Source organism: Carassius auratus, chromosome 8, assembly GCF_003368295.1.
Source record: "Carassius auratus strain Wakin chromosome 8, ASM336829v1, whole genome shotgun sequence".
NCBI lineage: Eukaryota > Metazoa > Chordata > Actinopteri > Cypriniformes > Cyprinidae > Carassius > Carassius auratus.
This window is the reverse complement of record NC_039250.1, coordinates 23,361,670-23,386,787: the sequence shown is the minus strand read 5'-3', so window position 1 is coordinate 23,386,787 and position 25,118 is coordinate 23,361,670. Positions and strand designations below refer to the sequence as shown.

At 37.3% G+C, this 25,118-nt stretch overlaps 2 protein-coding genes across 3 annotated transcripts in view; one reads left to right on the top strand and one right to left on the bottom strand.

Moving 5' to 3' along the window:
• The window catches only part of LOC113106828 (ras-specific guanine nucleotide-releasing factor RalGPS1-like), a 104,330-nt gene that overhangs the window by 45,118 nt on the left and 34,094 nt on the right, over positions 1-25,118 (bottom strand). The gene's annotated exons all lie outside the window — the stretch shown is intronic.
• Positions 5,130-24,197, top strand: LOC113107716 (angiopoietin-related protein 2-like). 2 transcript variants are annotated; one of them, XM_026270399.1, is made up of 5 exons: positions 5,130-5,738; positions 15,667-16,540; positions 21,821-22,014; positions 22,816-23,086; positions 23,170-24,197. In XM_026270399.1, exons 2-5 carry the CDS (start codon positions 15,679-15,681, stop codon positions 23,367-23,369), a joined length of 1,527 nt encoding a protein of 508 aa, XP_026126184.1. In that variant the 5' UTR covers positions 5,130-5,738; positions 15,667-15,678; the 3' UTR covers positions 23,370-24,197. The 2 variants fall into 2 exon arrangements, with proteins under 2 accessions (XP_026126184.1, XP_026126186.1); XM_026270401.1 differs by having other exon boundaries at positions 5,130-5,744.

The window sequence follows — 25,118 nt, the reverse complement described above, 5'->3', positions numbered from 1 at the left end:
TTAAAACACCCTAAATTGTATTACTATTTACTATATAATCATTATTTTGCTAATAAACATCTAAATAAATACAACTCTATGCAAATTATTTATTATTGCCGCGAACAATCACAGTTTTAGTATATAGTTCTGTATAACTGCATAGATAAACGTGCTGTAGGCAGGCATTTCATAATCTAGAAGGACAAAACATTATTTATAATTTTGATATAACATTCCAGTTGAGAAATGCAATAAAATACAATGTTTTGTTTGTTATATTCCAGTATTCCAGAGAATATTATTCAGTGAATTGACATTATCAATTGACAAATTTTAAACTATATAGACATTAAGAACTAATAAAATATTCTTAGCAATTTATTTATGACCAAATTATCTGGTAAAAATATTTATTGAATTACAAAATGTATACCTAATGAAACATACTTGCAGCTTGAGCTAAGAGCGAGCAACAATTAACATGGAAGGCTATGAGCTAATGCTCAGAAATATCACATCTATGTATCAATTAAACACATCTGTTAGTAAAATGATGCCATTTACATCATGTGATGATTCACAGTGGGTGGACATCAATTTGAACCCAATAACAACTCCATATATTGGTTTCACCTGTCTTTCACATCATTATTTCTCAACTGGAACCACTGTGTTCAGCAACAGATGCTAGTCTGATGATTTCTTTCTGAAGTGAGATGTAGTCTGGGAGCTATTCATTTGAGATCACTTTGTCTTTTCCTTTCCTCACCTAAAGGGAGTATCTTGCTAGGCAGGTGTTCTTCGACAGAAATCTAGTGAGAATATCTCACTTGATTTTCCTCTCAAATTTTGGCTTTGAAAAGCATTGATTAGTTACATAGAATGAATATTTTACTTTCATTGCTGTATGTGTTTTGGATTAGCAATGGAAAGAGAAGCAACCCACAGTTACATGCTGGTTTTGGGTGAATTCCAAGCACACGGTCCTCAGGAAAGAATTTGACACAGTTAACTGAGTCTATGACACAGATTAGAGATCTCGATACAGACCAAAGTGCTGACTGGCATTGTGAATAAGACAAAACGAATGCAAAAACCCCAACACATGGTGGAGTTTTCCCCACCACTTGCATGTGGAAAACCGATGTTCACATCTAATAGCACTTCTGATCAAAGATCACTTTCAAGAGGTTACCTTATAAAGTCTTTTGGTCTTACACCACTCCATGTGTCTCTGATAGAAATAAATGCTGCCATAGTAACTCTGGATTTCTGAACACCTAACTAAAATATCTAGCAGCTGCTCATTACATTCATTTACTCAGATTTCACGTTTGGTGTACTAGGTGATAAAATGAAAGAACGAATGATAGAAAAATAGACAGACAGAGAGACAGAATGAATGAATTGATGAATGAATGAACAAACAACTGACAGACGAGCGAGCAAACGAGCAAAAGAGAGAAAGACAGATAAAATGAACAGATAAACAATAGATAAAGCGAATGATAAAATTATAGAACAATAGAAAGATATATTGATAGGTTGATAAATAAATAAAATATGCTTAGATACAATAATATAAAATATGGATAGAATGTTTCAATTCTCCCTTTTCAATCAAACCGTTACTGCTTCTTCATGGCAAACCACATCAGGATAAAGTTGTTTATTTCCAAGACTTTTGGGATATCAGGCATAAAGTTTGATTCTCTGAGCTGTGTTCCAGAGGAACGTTCTGCCAAGCAAAGCAAGACACTGTACCTAGCACCAACAAAACTGCTTCAGAGAGTACTGAAAAAATCCAAGGAAAGATTTATGGATGACTTTAACCTTTTGTCAGCATTTTCCAATGTCTTTCTTTTTCATATGCTCAAAATGAATTATTAACTGGTTTAAAATGCAGTTAAGCCACTGAAAATACATTATTTCCATATGTATTTCAATTAGTGGTGGGTATAGATTAATTGTTTTAATCTAGATTAATCTCACTGTGATCTTGAAATTAATCTAGATCTATGTATTTGTCTAGAATCTAGATTAAAATGGCTCATTCGAATTCTGCCGAAGGCATTCAGAATATGTGTGTTACCCAAATAAAATTGACAGACAGTAAGTCTTTGAGAAGGGGTTTATTAAGCTAGGGTGTGGATTAGAAAAGAGGCTAATTTCCTGTTTCCAAAATGAATCACAATGTGCTTGAAAAAGCTGTAAACTAATTTCACATTATACAAGGTGCAAACAACCTTACACCTGTTTCACACATACTCCGTCTGCAGTGCGTATGCATATTCTTTTACGCACCCATGTTAAAGGATTCCAGTTGTGTTCCAGGAGCGTTGCGTCTGCAGCAGTGCAGCGATCGTTTACGTACCGAGTAGCAGACTGCAAATGCGTCCTGTGTGAAAGCACATCGAGTCTGTGCTGCACCACATACAGTACATAACGCACACGGACTGCATACGCACTGCAGACGGAGTATGTGTGAAACAGGCGTGAGCAGGGCTGTAGCTGGGGTCAGCGGGGCCCCGGTGAAGGTTGTACCAGTTGGCCCTGTTTGAAATTGCTTAATTTGTATGTTCGTTTATTTTTTATTTATTTGTGCTATTTACAAAATGTTTAAGTTTTTTTTTCAAGTTTGTAGGTGTCAAGGTACAGAAATCAAATAATGAAATGTAAAATAGCACTGGATAGTCTTCAATGTAAAAATGAAATATACAATATACAATATACAAAAATACAATCAAACCTACATTTATTCAGACACCTTCAACATTTCTCACATTATTACAGTTTTTCTATATATATCAAAAATTATATCTGGTGTATTATTAAATTTTGGTTTGACTTTTAAAACTACAAAGTAATTCAGTCAAGAGCAGTGAGTGATTTTCATTTTCATTTTCTTGGATTAACATTACAGCAGCCAGTAGCTAAATTAGGCGTGGTCACTTTAAGAGACGATGAACACATCCGATAGAATACGCATCCCATTTTTTTCCTCAACTGTTTACTTTCACTTAAGAAATAACTGACAGTTTTTTTCAAGCATCATTTCCAAGGTGGATTTTTTGACATATTTTGTATGTATTTGTCGGCACAAGAGCAAAAATAAGCAAATTCGATGTTCAAGCTTGAGACACCTTTCTCTACGTGAGCCCTGAACACCAGAACACCGCAAGTGTTGAATTGGGCTCTTTCACATCTTTTTGTTTGTTCAAACTGTGATTTGTATTTGTCCGTTCAGGTGCAGGAGGGGCTTCGAGGTGAACTTCGCAGAAGAGAGCTCGGTTCAGTGTTGCTGTCCGTGATACGCGGCTCTCGAGCTCTCCGCACCGAACACAGCGCGAGTAACCAGCTCTGTTCAGCTTTTCCGCGTCTTGTGTTCGGATGCTTTAATGTTTAAATCGACAGGCGGTAACCCTTAAAAACACGTGAAAAAGATAAGCTTTCGTGACGATGCGCAGCAGTGGCCCGTCAACTGTCCTGAGCATCTTTTTAGGCTGGCCAGTCGGTTATATAAAATATCAAGGTGAAAGTCATCATAGCTTGCTTAGTAAAGACCCAGCTACCAACCCAATTTTGAGAATAGATTAACAGCGACATTTTTTTTATCGCCCGATAAGAGTCTCCCGTTAACGCAGCACGTTAACGCCGATAACGGCCCACTACTAATTTCTCTCTCTCTCTCTCTCTCTCTCTCTCTCTCTCTCTCTCTCTCTATATATATATATATATATATATATATATATATATATATATATATATATATATTCCATTATATGTATACATATAAGCTACACTACATACCAGATATCTGGACTATGCTTTCAGCATTTGCTTATATCGACATTGCAGTAGGATAATTTACATAACTGCTTTTTATTTTTTATTTTTTAAATGAATAAAATAAAGAGTGGTGGATTGTTCAAGAACATTTGTCTTTTGGTTCAGAGCTCCAAGATCTTTCTCAAGTTTCATTGCTAACCCTTTTTATACTTCCCCTACTGAAAAGAAGATGAAAGTCTGTTCACAGTCTGAAGTTAATGGATCTTGATTGATCAGAGACAGATGATGATGGGATACACAGTCAGTCAGTGTGGATTACAACTCCCCAAAGATCTCAGGTGAGATCCTAAAACCAGGTGAGCTGTGACCTTATAAGAATCATAGTTTCTGTTCCACATCTGCTCTAAGAACACCTTGTGAGCCGTACAGAGAGTGAACGTTCCATAGAGAAATATCCCACATCAGACAGCTTGTAAATACCCTCAAACTGATTTCCTGTTTTGGGAAATTAAAACAATTAACAGGACCACCACAGCATGCTAGAGCTTTCATTAAAGTCCATAGACCACCATGGAGAAATGCTTATAAATGCAGGGAAATGTGAAATTAATAATCTTGGGAGTAGAATAGTTTTGCATTTTTCTTAATTTACTTCATTTAAAATATAAGTTTAAATGTTTTGAAATACATTTCAGGTAACCGGTCCACCGGGTCAAACCACAGTGCATGTGCTGTTCACAAATTCAAAACCACAACCCACTGGCCCCTGAAAATGAAACGGGATGTTACCAATAAAACAAAACAAATCCAGACCTACTCCGCAACAACAACTACAAAACAGTGGTAGTGCAACGGAATAAACAAGCTGTTGTCAGTATAAATAACTGCATCCCCAAACTCCCGCACATAAAAAGTAGCTTTGTGATTTATTTCCAGCAATAGCAGAGATGCACAGGTCAATCACTGTTATTATTACTTTTTATAAACCAACTCCAACGTAAATCCAAGAAAGAAGTTCATTATCTCAATTAAAAGCCAAAAAAAGACAGAATTGCCATGCTTCCTTTCTCTTTTCCTCTCATTTTGATCTTCCCACCTCTCATTCTAGCCAAGTTCTTAACCCTATATCCATGCCCAATTAGGACCTGATTGCTGTGACATCACTGAACTCCAGACAGCCGTTGCAGCTGTTAGCCGACCAGCCGGAAATAGACACAGAAAGGGAGAACTGAATAGCAGGGGTTGTGAATACGGGTGGGGGATTAGAAGCTCATGCTTTCAGATCCCTTTGTGCCAAGGGGAGGAGAGAGTGGAGAGGGGGTGGACCAACCCCAAATCCACTGCCTGTTGTAAAGAAAAGAGGGAGAGAGAGAGGAGCAGAAAAAGTTAGTGCAACAGAGGTGATGGACTTAGTCCAGTAAGAGTGACAGGGAACACAAACTCTTCAGAGGGCTAGAAGAACATGCTGGTGGACTTTCATTGCCTTCAAAACCCAGAGAAACCTACAGCACTTAATATACATATCTGCTGATCTTCTGAGGTCTTCAAAGCCCTCTCTAACATCTCCTTGAAATACTTGACCGTAAACATTTTAAAAGGACTTGCTTTCAGTCATGCTTTGATTAAACTTTTCAGTTTGTTTAATATGTATTTAACATTTCACTCCTGTCTCCCTGAGAAGAAGTAGTTTTTTTCAGAGTTCTTGAGAGAGGATTTGCAGGCTTTGCATCACCACACAGACAGAGGTGTTTAACTGAGGGCTTGTAGACTGAAGACCTTTCCACTGACACCGAGGACATACTAACAAAAGTGAGACAGTGGGGGATTACGACAGACCGAGCGAGAGGAAACCCCACAGAGCATTTCTGCAAGTTGTGATAACTATTTCCACAGAGGCACTTCATTCGGTTTCTCCTGGGCATTGACGGATATCAAGAGGGTGCTTTGCAATAAACTGGAATCATCTGGTAAGGGTAAGGTGAGCCCTGAGGCTCAGCTCGCTCTCTAAACATGTGTAATTGCATCCGGCTCACCACAATGCATGTGCTAATCTTGGAATCTTTTTAATTTTGCCTTTTTGTAACATGCTGAGATCAGGGGTTGTTCTATGTACTTGGGTAATTGTTTTTAAGCTCCCACTCCGCTGTTGTCATGATTGTATGGATAACATCTGTCTCCTCGGGTGACATTTAATTCTGAGAGATAATCTTTGCTGGGCTTGATGAGGACACGGAAGTAAAAGATTTGGAGACGGGGTGTTTTAGCGGCAACAGGCAGTTAATTGGTAATAAACACACAATGATTGTTATCAATGAGGCTCCCAGACGCAATCAGAGACTACAAAGCAGCCACGTGAATAATGACGTCTGCAGGCATTCAGACCAAAAGAGTTGTTCCCCGTGTGCTCTATGAGAGTCTAGACAGGTTTACGAACACGCTGAGGTGTGAATGATGGACAAAGAAATAAAAAAGTGGTTTAAAACAGCACGAAAGGAGTGTTTTCAGTCTTATGATTTAATTTTTCATTTTAGAATTTGAGAAAGGAAAAGAAGAGGGATGCAAGATGGATGGAGGGAGGTAAAGTAAGCTACACATCCCACTCCCAGAGGAAAATGATTTGCTGGGACAGGATGCTAGAGAGCTGACTGTTAGTGTGACTCTGTTTCATTCCCCAGGAAGCTTTTTTCCATTTGTAGTAATCGGAACGGAGGCAGACTTCTGAATCGGGCTTTGTTCAGCCCTGATTCTGTTTGAACAAGAGAGAGTTTATGGGTGAAGATGTTTTCAAAATATGAATAGTCTTTAGTGCTCTCTTTATTGATGAACATGCCATGGCAACAAAATACACAAAGCTAATAACTGAAACTGTATACAAAGCCCTCAGGATTGTTTCTACAATTGATTTTTAACTAGATGTCCTTGAAGGTATTCCAAGGGTTCGCAGAGAGGATAACATATGTCGGATTTGATTGTATTCTCTTATTAGTAACTACTTACATTTTTTATTATATTAATGGAAATGTTTTAATGAAAGAAATCATAGATTCTTACCTAAACAAATTACAAAACTATTTTTCTCATACTGGGGTCTGTCTGGGTGCAGGGTCTGTATAGTAGGCTGATCTCATTACTATCTGCAGGTATACATACGTAAAGTTTGCAAATATATTTAAGTGCATTTAGATAGGCTGAATGGTACAATGTTGATGTATTTATGCTACCTAAAATGTATAAGTATTAACATATACACAACTTTACAGAGACAGACGCGCTCAGAGCTAGTGCTGTCACTTTTGTGAAAAAATCATTTTCGATTTTTAAGACATAAGTGTTCATTGAATCGATTGTAAAATCGATTTTCCATGTCTAAAAAAAAAAAAAAAGGTTTCCTTTTTCAATGTCAAATAACAGACGAACGTAAATAGAGCGCTGGAAACGCACAAGTCAGCAATATTTCTTATTTATTGCCATGAACTTTCGTGAAGAATAACAAACGGCAACAGGAGTGCAGCATTCTCGAAAAAAATATATATGCAGAGGGGACGGCTGCCATAACAAAAGAAAAACATCACTGCAGGCTTCATTTATGATTTAGGCAATTCGAAAATCTCCAAGATTATTTTTAATAATGATTCAATCCATTTAAAAAAATTGTTAAAAAAATTAAACTGTAAATGCAATCCGATTCTCTGAACTGCGTCTGCGGCACAAACTAACACGGCGGCGCCCATCGCGCATACAGCTCAACTAACGCAATCGTTATAAAGGTGTTTAAACAACAATATACTTCCACTTGCATGTATTTGGCAATCGGAATATCAGATATTTCATGTCATAACTAAAACGTTTGTGAATATTCTGAATAAAAAAGGAAAAATGATATAAAAGCAGATCATCATTCATTCAGCGCTGTTGCTGCTGCAGTGTGTCACGTGACAAGCAATGACGCGTCACCATGGAAACGTCACCCTCCCTCTCACAATATAGTTCCCACGTCCCTGGTAGTGTGCGCGCGCTGGCTTTAGCGGTGCAGTCAAGGGCACTCGTAAAACTGATGTTTGTTGTGACTGCCAGAGTTGTATGCAGGGCGAGCGCGGAGAGGGGAAATCTATATTGTCTATATCGTTGCTTTTTTCGATATTAATATCTTGAAAGTTCATATATAGATATAGATACGATAACGATATATCGTTCAGCCCTATTCCCAGTACATTATTATAAACTGTATACTGTTCAAACTTAAAAAAACTAAATAAAAATAAAATGCATTTATTATGCTCTATTGTGTTTTTGCAGCCTTGGTGAGCACAAGACACTAAAAAAACAAAAAAGAGCTGCTAAAACATTCTGGTAAATTATAACTCAAATTTAGGTCTCCTCCTCACACAAATCCAACAGAAAACTTCAGATTACTTGACAGATAACTTTTAGGGCATTTTATGCTAGCTTGAAAGTTTAAGTCACTAAATACTTTTATGGGAAAGGGCGACTTTCTGCTAAGTAGGGATGTAACGATTCACTCAAGTCATGATCTGATCCACGATTCTGATTTCTCAATTCGATTTATTATAATTTTTTTTTACAAAATGAGATTTAAGACAAACTATAAATTAAATGTGTCCCTTTATTATTGCTTGGACAAAAAGTTGCACGATTCTTTGTGAAATTGAAATGTAACACTATAATAATATACTAATATAGCACTTGCATATTATTGCTCTTTTAAGAGGCAACCACTACAATTTTAATAATGATCCAAACAAAGATGCCATAAACATGCAACATGATTAGTTTTTAATCTAAATTAGATAATATAATTTCAAAATTTGAGGCAAAAACTGAATGATTTGACTTCAGTTTTGTGAAACTATACATCAAAATATCTGCATGAAAGCTGAACGAGACGCAGATTCAATCTCTGCCAGCAGGTGGCGTTTAAAGGATTTCCTTGGCTTCCGCTGTAAATAAAGCAGTGCTGCATTTATGAACTCTAATATGCATTATACAGAGGTAAGATGAAAAGAATAAACACAATCCAAACTTTTCTAAAGACAGTAAGTTCCACTCAGACATACAGTCATATAAACTCCTAAACCCTAATTCAATCGCCATTTGTTTAGCATCTCAACCCATTTGAATAGTCACATATTTGAATCGATTTTCAGCTGGCTCACGGTTAATCGTTACATCCCTACTGCTAAGTACATACAAAATAGCATCATTTTTGGGTGAACTATACCTTTAAAACAGAATGTGACACTGTGGAACATCATTTCATTAATGATGCACAAGCAGGTCCATTGTTAAAACATGTGAAAGGCCTGTGTTTAGTCTCATTACTCTGTGTGCTCCGCTAACCTATATACTGTATATCTCTGTAGTCAGAAATAATTTGTAGGGGCACACAGGCACAAATGTAAGGTGAAGACTTCATCAGCCTTCCCCAGCCTCTGTGTGTGTGTTTGTGTGTGTGTGTGTGTGTGTGTGTGTGAGAGAGAGAGAGTGTATGGCAGCTTGGCTCACCCTAATGAGGAGGGGTGGAATTCAAGGAATGCCACGCTAAGGTTGAAATGAGAAGGCCAGGCGAGAAAACAAGGGAATGATGGAGCGAGAGGGAAAGACTGAAAGAAGACGTCAAGCAGCTGTGTTCCCTCAGCCCCTATCAATGACTCAAAAACTGTGATTGTGCAACAGTCAGACCTGATAGGAGTAATGAAAGCTGATGTAAATGACTGCACACTGTACTAATGCTATGGGTTTAGAACAGAATTTAAGAGTGGGCTCTCTTTCAATTCATGAGTTGGAATTAGAAATGAATTGGCCGCACAACATTTTTAATTTGAATGACAGGAAAAGCAACTTACCGGATTTGAAATTCTTTTTAGAGAAATTGTAGTTTATTAGTTAGTTGATGACCTATCAATCTATTAATAATCAATAAATTATTACTTTAATCAAGTAGATAATTTAATACTTATTCCTATTTATTTCTTGATGAATACATTTTATTCCTAACTCATGATTCACATCTAAAATAAATACATAAACCATTTTGTTGCAAAACGTACTGATGGCATTGGTTAAAGAAGGATTTCTATACTTCTGAATGTTCCAGTGAGCACTGTTGGGACCGTAATCCAGAAGTGGAAAGAACATCATTTAGCCATAAACCGGCAACGAACAGGTACTCCTCGCAAGATTTATGACAGAGGAGTGAAAATCATTATCAGAAGAGTTGTCCAAGAGCCAAGGATCACTTGTGGAGAGCTTTAGAAAGGCCAGCATGTACATATATTTTAGATAAAATAATAAATGCAATAAATAATGCACTCAGCTGCCGTGGCCTGTATGCTCGCTCACAACGCAAGGCTTTATTGCTGAAGAAAAAAAAATGTTGAAGCTCATTAAAGATTTGCTGCACATCATTTAGACAAGTCTGTGAAATAATGGGAGAAAATAGTCTGGTCAGATGAGACTAAAATCAACTCTTTGGATGCCATAATACACACCATGTTTGGAGGTCAAATGGCACTGCACATCACCCCAAAACATCATAGTGTAGCACTGGCAAAATTCATATAATTGAAGGAAGGATGAATGGAAAAATGTACCGAGACATTCTTGACAAAAATCTGCTGCCATCTACCAGGATGAAGAAGATGAAATGAGGGTGGACATTGCAACGAGACAATGATCCCAAACACACAGCCAAGGAAACTCTCAATTGGTTTCAGAGAAAGAAAGTAAAACTGATATAATGGCCCAGCCAATCACCTAACTTGAATCCAATAGAAAGTCTATGGAAAGAAGTAAAGATTAGAGTTCATAGAAGAGTCCCATGGAACCTTGAAGATTTGAAGACCGTTAGTGTGGAATAAAATGGCCAAAGTCACCCCTGAGCAATGTATGTGACCAGTTTCTTCATAAAAAAAAGGTGTCTTAAAGCTGTCAGTAGCAATGAAGGCTGTTGCTCAAAGTATTAAATACATTTCAGTAAGCAATACCTTTTCCCTGGGTAATTCCATTTTATTACACACACCTTAATTTCTGAACCTATTATTATTATTTTTTTTTGTATGGATGGAATACATACATTACATTACAGCACCTTTAGAAATATATCTAATGAGAAAAATGGTGATGTGTTCAACACTTATTTATCCGCTGTAAGTAAACAGAGCATACATGGAAACGAAATAGTTTCAAACTTTGATTATTAATATCATACCTGGAAACACGATACATTGAGAATATGACGACATGTTTAATAGCTAATTCTGAATAACATAAAAAATTACATTCAAAATCAAATTATAAAGGACAATTCTGCATCCTGTTTGCTACCATTCCAAGGTATTTTGTTAATGGGGCACAACAAGGCAGAACTTGTTTCCATCTGTTATTGTTCTCTACCCTTTAAAAGGTGTTTCTTTATCTTTAATGAGGAATATGTGGACTAGTTCAAAAGCAGTTCAGTCATGCTGTAGCTTGTGAGTCATGCCACACTGTAATGGAACACTGGACGAGGTAAACTTCACTTTGGCCTGTCAGGACACTTCTTGAGGTACGTGTCAGAAGGACAGACTCTGGAGGGTTTTGTTCCCACCAAAAGGGTAATGACAGCTCTATGGATTAGGCAGATGTGCTTTCTCTTGTCCTGCTACTCACCTAAACATTTCACCACGGACAAAAGCTTTTCCATTGTGTCTTTATGCTGGTTGGGGAGTCCTAGCTCTTAGACTTAGGGACTCCATTGAATCACATGTTCTCAAACACATCTTATGTTCCACTCAGAGCAACCACAGATATTCCCCTTCCTAGACACACACAGACACATGAATCCAGACACACACAGAGGCACATGCTCACACACCACAGTGAAACCGCATGCCGCCCACAGCATTAGCTCACACGAGATGCTGCCTGCTGCAATGCCCCGTCCGTCTGACACTCTGTCAGTACATCCAACAAGTTGCAAGTCTAACCTATCATTATTGGTCTGTTACAGCGGCACGAGGGGGTTCCTCAGCCTCACATGAAATGCACTCTTTAGTGGAAACCATCATTATTTTTTCCTTTCAGGAAAAAGAAAGAAAAACTATGTTTTTCACACAAGATTGATGCACTACAGTTCAAAAGTTTGAAGTCTGTAAGACTTTTTAAAACATTTTTTGAAAATAGTCTTATATGTCCAACGAGGCTGCATTTATCTGATCAAAAATACAGTGAAATCATAAATATTATTACAGTACAGGCAGCAATTCTCACTATTAACTTAGCATGTCTATTATCAACAGATTGGCTGTTTATTAGTACTTACAGTATGAAGCACATATTCTGCATAAACATATTCTACATTTCTAATCCGACACTATACCTAAACTTAACAGCTACCTTACTATTTATAAGCAGCAAATTAGAAGTTGAGGCAAAAGTCAGTTAATGGTTTGTTAATAGTGAGATTTGGACCTTAAAATAAAGTTACAATTTAAAACAACTGTTCTATTCTTTATATATTTTAAATTGTACTACAGTTGATAACAAAAATCATGCTACAATCGCAACATACAAGAGAGAGCTAGTCCATATTTTAATATGAGAAACGGATCAGTCAGAATTGTGTATTGTAGGTCAAATACAGCATTGTTTCAGACAATGGTGGGTATTAGTAGATATCTGACAATGAACACAGCGATTGACCAGAATGGAGTATTCCAGATCATTTAAATAAACAAAAACCAAATACAATCTGATTGATTTACTGCCTTTCTGGTAACTGGTTTCTACTTCTAGCTGGTCATTAGATTGTGAATCCTTCTGGATCAGCTACTAGTCCAGCTATAAGTCACAGCAGTTTTAAGTTGTCAGAATTGTTTGTGAAACATCAATAACCTGCTTGGAGGTTATCTGAAATTGACTTTAGACTACCTAGAAACCAGCTACTGTGTTTCAAAACACAGCAACTGGCTTAAATTAATTTTTTCAATAGATGTCTATAGATACTTCTTGTCAGTCAACAGCTTTTAAAATTTCTGTCTGTTTATTTAATCTGTCAGTAAGATTAGAGAGACAAAAGCAGTTTGTGATGAGTGGAACACAGCTGAAGAGTCTTAATCAAACATGTCCAGATAGTAGAACGGGGACATGAGAATGACAAGTTTTCCATGGGACAGAAAAATGCAGGAGGTTTATGTCTCACATATTATTATAATTATTTTTTTTTTCTGTGAAGATTATGTAACTTAATATCAGTGGCAGGAAATACAAAAATAGTTTGGCAGCACAAATAAGACTGATACTGTGTAAACAGCTCTTAGATCATCTTTCATGTATTTAAACAGTAAGAACAAGGAGATGAATAGAAAGAGACAACCAGACTTGCAATGCAAGCTGGCTTTTAGCTGAATATTTCCATTCAGACACACTGGTGAAGTCATGATGTGGACAGACAGATTGCAGGTTTCTGTGCATTTGCTGACTTCATCGGCAAATGTCTGTTATTGTGTTTACTGTGCATAAACAAACACCATATAATAAACAACACAAAGTTTGTTCGCATCGATCCTTCTCAGATAGTCAGCTTGACAAGCAGAGATGTTAATACTAGTGGCAAAAATGTTTCATCCTGTCAAAATCCATCCATTAGTGATTACACTGAACCAAACGCCCCTCTGGCTGTCCTCCCAGAATATGTTATAAAATTCAACTAATGAGAACTGCAATCCCCTTTTCTCCAGATAATTCCCCCAAAAAACTCTGCTGTCAGCTTTTGCTATGATGATAACAGGCTGGAATAACAGAATTGTGGACATGTTTTTGGAGTAAAAGAGATCTATGAAATGTAAGATGCTAAATCGTTCTTCTGATCTGGGTCATTAATAATTAGAGCTCGTGAAACTGCTCTATTTTACAACAGACAGATTTTCAGTTTGTGCATTAGCGGTGACTCTTTTTAGTAATGAGCGAATTACTGAATCATTCACTCAATTGATTGATTCAGAAACACTGTTTCAAATGATTTGTTCACACCTTCTGATTCATTAATGAACAAAACAAGTGGCAGTCTTTATACAGTAAGTGAGTCACTGAATCATCTACTTAATCAATTCATTCAGAAATATGATTTTTTTTCAAGAACAAAACAACTGTCTTTATAAGTGAGTAATTAACGTATTCAATCAATCATTTTTTTTTTTTTTTTTGGGCACAGTTTATGCATGCCTTGCGAAATGCATTTTATATAATAAAAGCTTATAATCAGAGTGAAATCCCAGTGCTTGTATAAACCAAAGCTACATCAAATTTTCCATTCTCCCTCTGTGATGTTCAAGCCTGTGGCAATGTTTGGTTAACCAAGTGCTGTCATTGAGAACTCATTCATTTGGCAGCTTACCAAATCAGAGTCCTGCCAGGACACCCATGATGACCAAACAATACATTCAGCAGAATTAAAGACTCTTTGTCACCCTGCAACTGGGGCAACTCCATTGTTCAACGGGGAATATGGTTTTTGAATGAGGTGTGGGTGGTCAAAACAGGCCTGATTATGGCAACAGTGTTGTTTACTAAAATTATTCAAAACAAGTTTTTGGTAATTAAAACGACAAAAGTGCAACAAAATTACTAAAAATGTCAAATAAAAACAAAAATGAAATGGAAGTTATTTCAAAATATGAATATTATTAGTTTCTAAATACAAATATCTATATAACACAGACGCGCACACACACACACACACATACATATAAAACCAAGTTGAACAAAGCAGTGAATCTCTGGAATATGCTCATTTATATGAACTTCCTGAATAGACTTATTTAAAACAATGAATCAAACAATCTAACACAACATCTCAGAGAGAAACATTTATGATATCCTGAATAACTAGACAACATATGAGGGAGAGGATGCTATGAAAGTCTTTGAGTGAGATTCAAGTCTAAAAGCTCCAGTGAGGCCAAGAACTTACAGAATATGGGTCTACTGAGCCTCATAATTTCCCCACTGTGAGGGTCAGCCACACTCCTGTTTGCTTCTCCATCAGTGCTGGAGGAACACCAGATCATTACTCCCAGTGAAAACTAATCTGTCCCAAGAGATCAAGAGCTTCCATGGCTGGGTTAGAAACAGGGGTAGCTCACTGACTCCTGTTGTAATGAGTTCTCTGGTGTGACAGATGTTGAGTGAGGTGCCAGATCTCCTGTCTAGATCAGCTGGGGTTGTGTTAGTTTGGATAAGCTAGGCATGTTCAGACAGATAGAGGGCAAAATTAGACTCATGCCTCCCATAGGCCTCAAGGATGGAAAAATATATCAAAGTAAATATATTAAGGATTAAAGTTCTGACTCTTCCAAAACGATTTAAGGGAATTGTATGCACAAAAGCAACTTTGATTGTTGTGATGTGAATGATATATGCTTGACTTGAGGTTCAATGAAACATAAGAATGTCCACAAAAAACATTTTTTAAATGTAGTTTAAAAAACATGGGTAAGCTTCTTAAGGTACGGTTAAAATTTCAGTTTCTCTGGCAATTTTTAAATTAAATAAATCCATTTTCTGTTGTCAATAGTGTAGTGATATTTGGATCACAATTTAGACAGAAGTCAATTTAAAGCCAAGCAAACTCATTGCAAAATGCATTGGGAAATTGTTTGCTGTCCACACTAATATCATACTGCAATTTTGGAGAGTCACTACACATGACATTCTACAACCTTAACCAATCTTGACACAGAAAGTCAAATGACCTGATATGAAGATATTAAGCAGCGGCGAAGCAATTTTAGTTATCCTTTGTCTTAAGATTATGCCAAAATACTTAAGATTTTGAAAAATATATTTATACATTTATAAAAAAAATTATAAAAAATTTTCCTCTCATGTAATTCACAGGTGTGTGTGGTCATGGATGTCCCTGCGCTAGTATGGCTGGTGTTGCTCTTGGCGAGTGGAGGGTTTCCTGGAACGGAGGGCAGCCCTCAGCAGTTTGACAGCAGTGACGAAGGTCCAGAGGTTGAATTCCTGTCGACCTCTCGCACACGACGGGCTCCAGAGCTTCCAGTGCAGGACAAGTGCTCCTACACCTTCATCGTACCCCAGCAAAAGGTTACGGGAGCCATTTGTGTGAACTCCAAGGAGCCTGAGGCCGTGCTGGAGAACCGTGTCAATAAGCAGGAGCTGGAACTCCTCAATTCTGAGCTGCACAAGCAGAAGAGACAAATCGAGACTCTACAGCAGCTTGTAGAAGTCGACGGCGGCATCGTCAATGAGGTGAAGCTTTTGCGCAAGGAGTCCCGTAATATGAATTCCAGAGTGACGCAGTTATACATGCAGCTGCTGCATGAGATCATCCGCAAGAGGGACAACGCGCTGGAGCTCTCTCAACTGGAGAACAAGATCCTCAACCAGACCTCCGAGATGCTGCAGCTTACAAACCGCTATAAAGATCTGGAGCATAAGTATCAGCACCTCGCCTCACTTGCCAATAACCAGTCAGCGCTCATTGCCCTTCTTGAGGCGCAGTGTCAGAGGGGACCACCGGTTGTGGTACCCAGGGTACCAGTCCAACCTCAGCCCCATCCACAACCTCAACCGCAACCCAGACCCTCACCACCCCTCAATAAACCCTTCCAGCCAACAACCTTTAACCGTAACAACCAGATCACCAACGAGATCCAGAGCGATCAGAACCTCAAAGTGCCTCCTGCTCCTCTCCCCACCATGCCAGGAGGAACTCACAGCCCGTCCACCACAAACAAACCCTCCGGTGAGTCTCAGCTTCATTTCTCCAGTGTTGCATGTACTATTTGAAGGGAAAAACTGAAATGAGAATAAAATGCTTGCATTTTGAGGAAAAGGAGTATAGGCTTTACAAAACTTTCCTACAGAAAACAAAGCCAAAATACACCAAGTGTACCCTTCAAAAGTCTGAGCTCAGTAAAATCTTCTGTAAAAGGGGTAAATACTTTCATTCAGCAAAGACACATTAAATTGATTGAAAATGACAGACATTTATAATGAGGCCTAAAAAGACTTTAAAATAGAAACATTTGTGCAGAAATGTCAGAAGCAACATTAACAGTTATTGACATTAAATAATTCAAAGCATGATGTTTCCATTTGATGAATCTTATCCTTGTGTGGATTTCAGTGCCAATTTTCTCTTACAGTCATCATTATATAGCATTGCCTATCAAAAGTCATTAATCTCAAATTCTCTCTGCATAGCAGCTCCCACACAGAGATGGGACAATAAAGAATCTGTTGTTTTCTCAGCTTTGAAATGCCAACATCTAGTTTGTTAATCTGGTCAGCTGATGAATATCATAAACAATATTTTGTGTTGAGTCATGACCATGGGTGGCATTGTTAAACATGGACAACAAAAACTTATGACTGACTTAATAAAATTCATCAAATTCAGACTGAATATTACATTTAATTTTGCATGATTTTAATGATCTAAATGAGAAATAAATCAAAAGCCTAATTTTAGAGATAAATAATGCAGAAAAGCTTTATTTTCCCCCAAAATCTGATGGTTTTTAATGAAAACCAATACTTCATTGCAATGAACATGACTGTTCTTGATCTTAATCCAAATTAACTTTCCTTATTATTTTCAGCAGTTTTTAAAACTTTTCTTCAATGTGTTTAACATAATGCATTGCAATATTTTAAAAATATCCTAATGATTTGCTTATATCATCCACCCCAAATCCAACATATATATTTTGTCTATTTATTATTTAAACTGAGACAGCGAAAATGAAAAAGGCATCTTTCAGTTGATATATTTCCACTACATCTGGTGACATGAGCAGTTTCCTGGCTAGGTCTGCCTGCATTAATAGAGAAAGGTTACACAAATTCTCCTCAATGAGAGTCAAGCTTTTACAATAGGACTACAGTACGAAAAAGAACTCTGGAAGAAAATAGAGAGATTCTGGACAGAAGACAAAAAAAAAAGTTAAGGAAAGAGGATTGTCAGGAAAAGTTGACAGTGACTACGTTTGGAAATGGCATAAGGAATGAGCCACATGCTGCATTTAAACTATGCATGTGTATAAATGTGTATGGTAGTTACTCCTTATTATATATTAATTTACATTCATTTCTTTAATATATATATAGGATATAATTAATATATAAGACATATAAGAATACCACTCATATACATTATGCCATATGTCAATGACTCAACAGTTATTGTTCAGCAAATTTTCATGTGCAAAATCTAGGCTATCAAACATTTTGTGTGAGGTTGGAAGAACAGGTTTAAGTTGGTCATGCAAACTTACTTTTTGACCACAAAATTTAAGATGCACCTTAAAATTTTAGAAGCATACATGTATATGAATGTGGCCCTAAGTGGATGTTAAAAGATCACATTCTGTGTGTATGTTTTTTGCTATTTGCACACATACAAGGCTTGTTCTGACAAAAAACAGAACTGGTTGTGATAGTAAAGCTGCAGTGATGAAAAAGAAGATAAGATAAGTGGAGAAAGAGCAGGGCAGGGAGGGAAGCAGGACTCTGTTGAAATGAAGTCATTTATTCCAGTGTTAGCAGACATGCGCGACCCAGACATCCCACACAAACACTGAGCTCTCTCAGGTCTGGGGCTTCCTGAGAAATGGTCTGCTGACGGATGTGCCAAGTTGTTTTAACACGACCCACACCACTGAAAATCGGTTTCCTCTTCCTCCCTTCTTCCTACCATATCTCCTCTAAAGTTCACTTCACTTGATGGATTCGTGTTCATCTCCAGTTCAACTCCTCATTCATCTCTGTGAATGTTAGCTACAATCTTTTAAGTGAAGCCGATTTTCTTTCTACTGTTGGCCATTAGAATGTTTTTGTTCAGAATGTCATTTCATCTCTTATACAACTAATCTAAACGTTGTCCATTTGTCTGCCAGACATAACAGCTGCCTTTGTCTAAACGTCTCTCCATAAAGCCCCCTGAACAAGTAAAGCAAAATATTGTCACTGTAAAACAGCAAATGTGACAGGAATTAAAAAATGAATAAATGAATCAAATAATGCACCTTGGAACCTGTTTCGGGCTTTTCTGTTTTGTTCCTGTCTCAATTTATTTTGTTTACTTTGTTCTTTTTAAATAGATGTTTTGGCACAGATGTTGCATTAAGTGGCAAGTTTCCATGGTGTAAAATGTTCTACAACCAATTAAACAGAAGGGAGCTTAAAAGGAGTTTCTAATTTGCTGACAAGCAGACTTCTCCCAGGGAGAGCAAGACACTGGTGCCTCCAAGATAATGAGGCAAAGAATGTGGAGTGAGGTGCTTTTCATGTACAGTCAATCAAAATGTGCTTGGAATTTAGTACAAAAACACTGATACAGCCTCTAATACAGAATACAAACTACATTTGCATATTTGAAATAGAGTGAGGGTCAAAGGTCTGACAGAAACTGTAAACTTTTTCTAAATCAATAATAAATACCAAATGTTAAGATATTTTATATGCACTACCAGTCAAAAGTTTTTGAACTGTAAGAATGTTTTTAATAAGTATCTTCTACTAACCAAGCCTGTATTTATTTGATCCAAAGTACAGCAAAAACAGTCAGTTTTAATTATTTTTTACTATTTAACATAACTGTTTTCTACATTTTAAAATGTATTTTATGTATTTTTTGATTTCAAAGCTGAATTTGTAGCGTCCTTACTCCAGTCATGATCCTTCAGAAATAATTTTAATATTCTGATTTGCTGCTAAAAAAAACAACAAAAAAACATACTTATTATTATAATTATGCTGAAAACAGCGGATTAGAATTTGATGAACAGAACTTATCTGAAATAGAAATCTTTTATAAAATTATAAATGTCTTTTTCATTACTTTTGATTAATTTAAAACATTCTATTAATATTAATTTCAATAATTTCTTCCTATTCTATAATTTCTTTCTGTTCATCAAAGAATCCTGAAAAATGTAAATATTATTCTTTATTTACTTATTTATTGTTATTAATAATATAATTACTACTACTACTACTACTGATAATAATAATTAAATAAACACATATGAAATAATATACTGTAATAACAAGCATTACATAGACTAAAAACATTTAGACACATCTGTCCCTTGAGATAAAAAAAAAAAAAAAAAAAAAAACCCTACTGACCCAATAAAAATAGCTATTTAATATGTTCCTGGGATAGGGAATGTTGGAATGGATTCAGTTTTATTCACGGTAAGAGGCTAATGAGCCCCGTCTGTATTGTTATCTTAGATTTGTCAGGTAGTGTGATGGCTCCTATTCTGGCATGCAGTGAAAATCAGCCAGCCAGAGATTTCAGAAACACAGACACAAACCGGCTTAGTGGACTGTGTACTGGAGGCTATGTGACCAGCTGTCTGGGGTCTGTTATCAGAAATGCAGCCAAAAATATCTAAAGTGAAAAAGTGAAAGTGAAAGTGAAGTGACATTCAGCCAAGTATGGTGACCCATACTCAGAATTTGTGCTCTGCATTTAACCCATCCGAAATGCACACACACAGAGCAGTGAACACACACACATACACTGTGAGCACACACCCGGAGCAGTGGGCAGCCATTTATGCTGCGGCGCCCGGGGAGCAGTTGGGGGTTCGATGCCTTGCTCAAGGGCACCTAAGTCGTGGTATTGAAGGTGGAGAGAGAACTGTACATGCACTCCCCCCACCTACAATTCCGTCCGGCCCGAGACTAGAACTCACAACCCTTCGATTGGGAGTCCAACCTTCTAACCATTAGGCCACGACTTCCCAAAATACATTCCTTTATAAGAGTGTGAAGTATGTTACAAGTGAAAGTAACTGGAGCAAAGTCTTGCCTAAGTTTTGGTACAAGACACAGCCATCTCATTTGTAAGTGTACCATCCAGAGTCCTGAAGAGGTTGGAGTGGCTGTGAGCGAGGGCCAGCCGTTGGGCATGAGGCCTACTTTTAATAAGCTACAAGATGAGAGTAAACACTGAAATATGACAGACTACTGTAAGTAAACCAGATGGCCTCAGACGTGCTTTGAGGCTGAGATGTCAGATAACTTTGGTTGGTTGTCTGCCAGATCTGACAGTAAAGAAAGCACTGTTAAAACACACAAACAATAATGGAACATGCGAGAGCTTTTGTTTAAGTTTGACTGCTTTTCCACCTGAAAAGATCATCATATTAATCCAATTTGATGTTTTTAATCAGCTTCACCAGTAAGGTTTTGCTAGTGAATAGCATACTTGTGCTGCTCCATTTGGTAGACAAACCCAAACCAGCTTAGACTAGGGTGGAAGTTCTCCTTAGCTGGTCTTCCTCCCAGCTGGTTTAGTGCCCAGACAAGGAGACGACCAGTTTAGTCTGGTTTAAGATTTTTTTTTTTTTTCCCCACCAGGGTGAGTATCAACCTCTGTTTACAGTTTAAAAAAGAAGATCAGAGAGAGAGAGAGAGAGAAAAAAAAACTGGATCAGGGAATGATTTTGAAGACAGCTAAATTATGGATGTTCTTCTGGTTCTCATTGGAAAACTATGAAAATTGGAGCCATTTTTGACACGTCCCTATAAAAACACTGCTCGCTGCCCAGGGAGCTTTGGAAGTGCTTGCTAATCTACTTGCTACTGCATTATTTATCAAACGGGCCTTTCTTTGGCATCCGTGCCAGCTTTATGTTTGGCTGGAACAGCAGAGGCAACTTCCCAGGCCAGAATGGCAGCCAAGGTCAATCCTCTTCTTACGTTAAGAGATTTTCCAGCTGTGGCACAGAAGAACAAGAGACTTAGCGGGAGTAGACGCAACTGAGAAAGACATACAGGGGGATCCTGAGTATGACTTCCTGTGATTATACAACTGCTTCAGCTTTGCACCTGAATTTCCCTTCAAGCCAAAAATTATTCCTGTCCATCACAGTGTCATATTCCAAATATTAAATCTGCCAGCAACAGACAGGAGGATTTCTATATAAAAAGAGACAGCATCTCTAAGAATCTAGTATCGGGGGATACATCTTGTATGGGGTAAATTCTCAATTATTTTTTTGTCAAGGTCCCTGGAAGGATTGTCTGGAGGCTCTGGAGGACAGTCACACTAACAGTGGCATGCACCTGGTAAAGCCGGAGAATACCAACAAGCTGATGCAGGTGTGGTGCGATCAAAGACAGGATCCTGGCGGCTGGACCGTCATCCAGAGAAGATTGGATGGGTCTGTCAACTTCTTCAGAAACTGGGAGACATATAAGGTGAGCCAATCCTGGATGATAAATTACTACGTTTATGACGTTTTGGTCGATAAATGTAAAAATAGGGTAAATGAGCAGTACAATTGAACATACAGAGATGTGATACATGCCTTCCTTTACCAATGGTGGTAAATTCAACAAACAAGTAAATTTATGTTTCTTTGGTAACAACTTGCTTATGTTTTACCTTTTACACCTATAACTCTACACATAAACTAAGTCGTATGGCAGTGAACATACAGAGCCACGCACTTAAAGAGGTTTAATGAGGAGCATATGCCAAGCAGAAACTACCACACTGTGCAGAAATGCCTCGGTGCAAATAAAAACATACTTAATTGATTTCTGAACATTAATATGTATGCTTTATGTATGACATATACAGTATGCAATATGCACATAAATCAATAATGTGTTCAGAGTTCCTATTCAAAGTGTGCAACAGAATCACTGTAAGTTTAGGGTATTTAAAAAAAAAAAAACTACATTTGAATCTTTGCCAAGCACAAAACAAACAGGTCTTCAAAGCCCTGCAGATACAGTATTAAACACAAGGAAAGCCGGAATTACAAGTGCTTCACTGGCTCAAAAAGATGCTTAACAGTGCAAAGAATGTGCTGGCTAATGAAAGGCCTACCAGTAAAGCAAGAGAGCTAGAGAAGAACAAACCCTACAGCAAATTTCATTTTTCAGCCTCAAGGACATGACAAATTAACAAAGACTAAGTATTATACACTAAACTAAATATTTTACATGGTCCATCAAATACTCAATGGCAGGCCCTCCTCTGTTTTATTACAGCAAGGCTTTGGAAACATCGATGGAGAGTATTGGCTGGGTCTGGAGAACATATACTGGATAACCAGTCAAGGGAACTACAAGCTGCTGGTCACCTTAGAGGACTGGTCTGGACGCAAGACATTTGCAGAGTACGCAAGTTTCCGTCTTGAACCTGAAAGCGACTTCTATAGGCTCAGGGTGGGCCGCTACCATGGCAATGCCGGTGACTCCCTAACTTGGCACAACGGGAAGCAGTTCACCACTCTGGACAGAGATCACGATGTATACACAGGTATCAGTAAAATTTAACTATTAGATTTTATAATTTATGTATTGACCCATCTTAAAACGTGATTTATTTATTTATTTTTTCAGGCAACTGTGCCCACTATCAAAAGGGAGGCTGGTGGTATAATGCCTGTGCCCACTCAAATCTGAATGGTGTGTGGTACAGAGGAGGACACTACCGCAGCCGCTATCAGGACGGTGTGTACTGGGCAGAATTCAGAGGAGGCGCCTACTCTCTCAAGAAGGTTGTGATGATGATACGACCCAACCCCAACACCTTCCACTGAGCAGCGCATGAACACAGGGAATGAACCGATAACTGCTCCCCAACGGTCGCCATTCACCCTATAAAGTGCAGTTCACTTAGATTGTGGTTTAGCTTCCTATGTAACATAGTTAAATAAGATATGTGGCAAAGCAACAAACAGTGTCTTGGTTGATGTAATTGAGAAGGAGCACCAAATTGACCTGGACTACAAAAGAAAGCTATTTACAACACAGAAATTGCAGTGTGATAAATTGGCCAGTTTCCCTTACAATGTTTGTCACTACGAAAGTCATGAACATGATGTTCTTTTTCTCTCTTGTTCGATCAAATCAAGTGAAACCTGTTCATCTTTAAATATACAGTGCAATTGCGAATCTGATGTCTGATGTTTCAAATTATTTTGTTAAATAGGCCATAAAAATACATATATATATATATATGAAAATAACTGATCAGTACTCATTCATTGTTACAACTAAGACACAGGACATCCAATCCAGTGATAAATAGCTTATGCTTTTCTAGTTTATTCAAAGCTCTGATAACATATTTCCTGATGAGATGAATGACTCATAAGTTATTTCACGAATATCATGTTTAAAATTCATATAATGCTGTAGTTAATGCATAATTAAACATAAAAACACATCTTAAAACAGTCATCAATTGCTCCATCTAAACTGTATTTACTGTGTAAATTAGCTGTTGGTGTCAAATGAAGATCCAACATGTTTATGTACATATAAACGTAATATTGTTGAAAATAATGTGTCATTTGTAATATACTGTAAGTGTAACTGATTTCCCCAAGCACGGTCAAACTGATGCAATAAAGGATGTACAGCTACAGGTTTTGTCTGTGAATGGAGTGAACATCAGCCTACTATAGCTGTAGTTTAGGTTTATGAGCCAAAGTAAAAAGTGAAAAGCACAAGCAATTCATTCAAAAATGCTACATACACCAAATTTGCTCTTTGACTAGATAAATGTTATACAAGTATAAATATAACTAGCTACACTGAGTATCTGTGGCTTGCTGCTGAATTACTCATTGTAATTTGTCCCCTCTGGTTGAAAAATTTTAACATTTTGATTTAAATTAATACAAATAATAATAAATGAATTTGCTTTTGTTAGTTATTTTATCTCCAGGTCATTAGATATGTGTGACATGATTACATTGCGTTTTCTTTTTTAAACGATTTAGATCACACTTGCATAAATATCAGAACAATTTCAGGTAAAAAGTCCATTGTCTGTTGTCAGCAGTTTAGAGATGTACAGCTTGTTTCAGAAGTCAACTATTTTTTAAATAACTGAAATGACTGGATTATTCATAGAACAATGGTCAATTTGACCACAGCTTTAAAATAAAAAGCTGTACAGATATTTGGAAAGCAGAATGGCTTAGGCAAATGTCATTAATTACTCACTGATGTCACTCGTAGACATAGACTATTTTAACAATGTCCTTACTGCCTTTCTGGGTCTTGAATATGCTAGTTGTGTTGCTGTCTATGCAGGGTCAGAAAGCTCTCAGATTTCATCAAAAAAATGACAGAATGACAGAATTTTCATTTTTCAATGAACTATCCCTTCAAGGCTAACAGCTTTTAAACTCTAAACTTCTGTTTTTAGTGAAGTGGTAAGTTATGGTTTTAATACTTTCGAAACAGTATCATGATACATTTTTCAAACAATAAGTTGTGATTATTCAACATGTGATGCTGTGCAATTTCCCCATACACTTCTATTCCAAGTGTAAAAC

Excerpts from the sequence above, each read along its gene's own strand:
- LOC113107716 (XM_026270399.1), top strand. The coding sequence starts at position 15,679 with ATGGATGTCCCTGCGCTAGTATGGCTGGTGTTGCTCTTGGCGAGTGGA. Across the intron at positions 16,541-21,820 it reads CACCACAAACAAACCCTCCG|GTCCCTGGAAGGATTGTCTG; the intron begins GTGAGTCTCAGC and ends TTTTTTGTCAAG. Across the intron at positions 23,087-23,169 it reads AGATCACGATGTATACACAG|GCAACTGTGCCCACTATCAA; the intron begins GTATCAGTAAAA and ends TTATTTTTTCAG.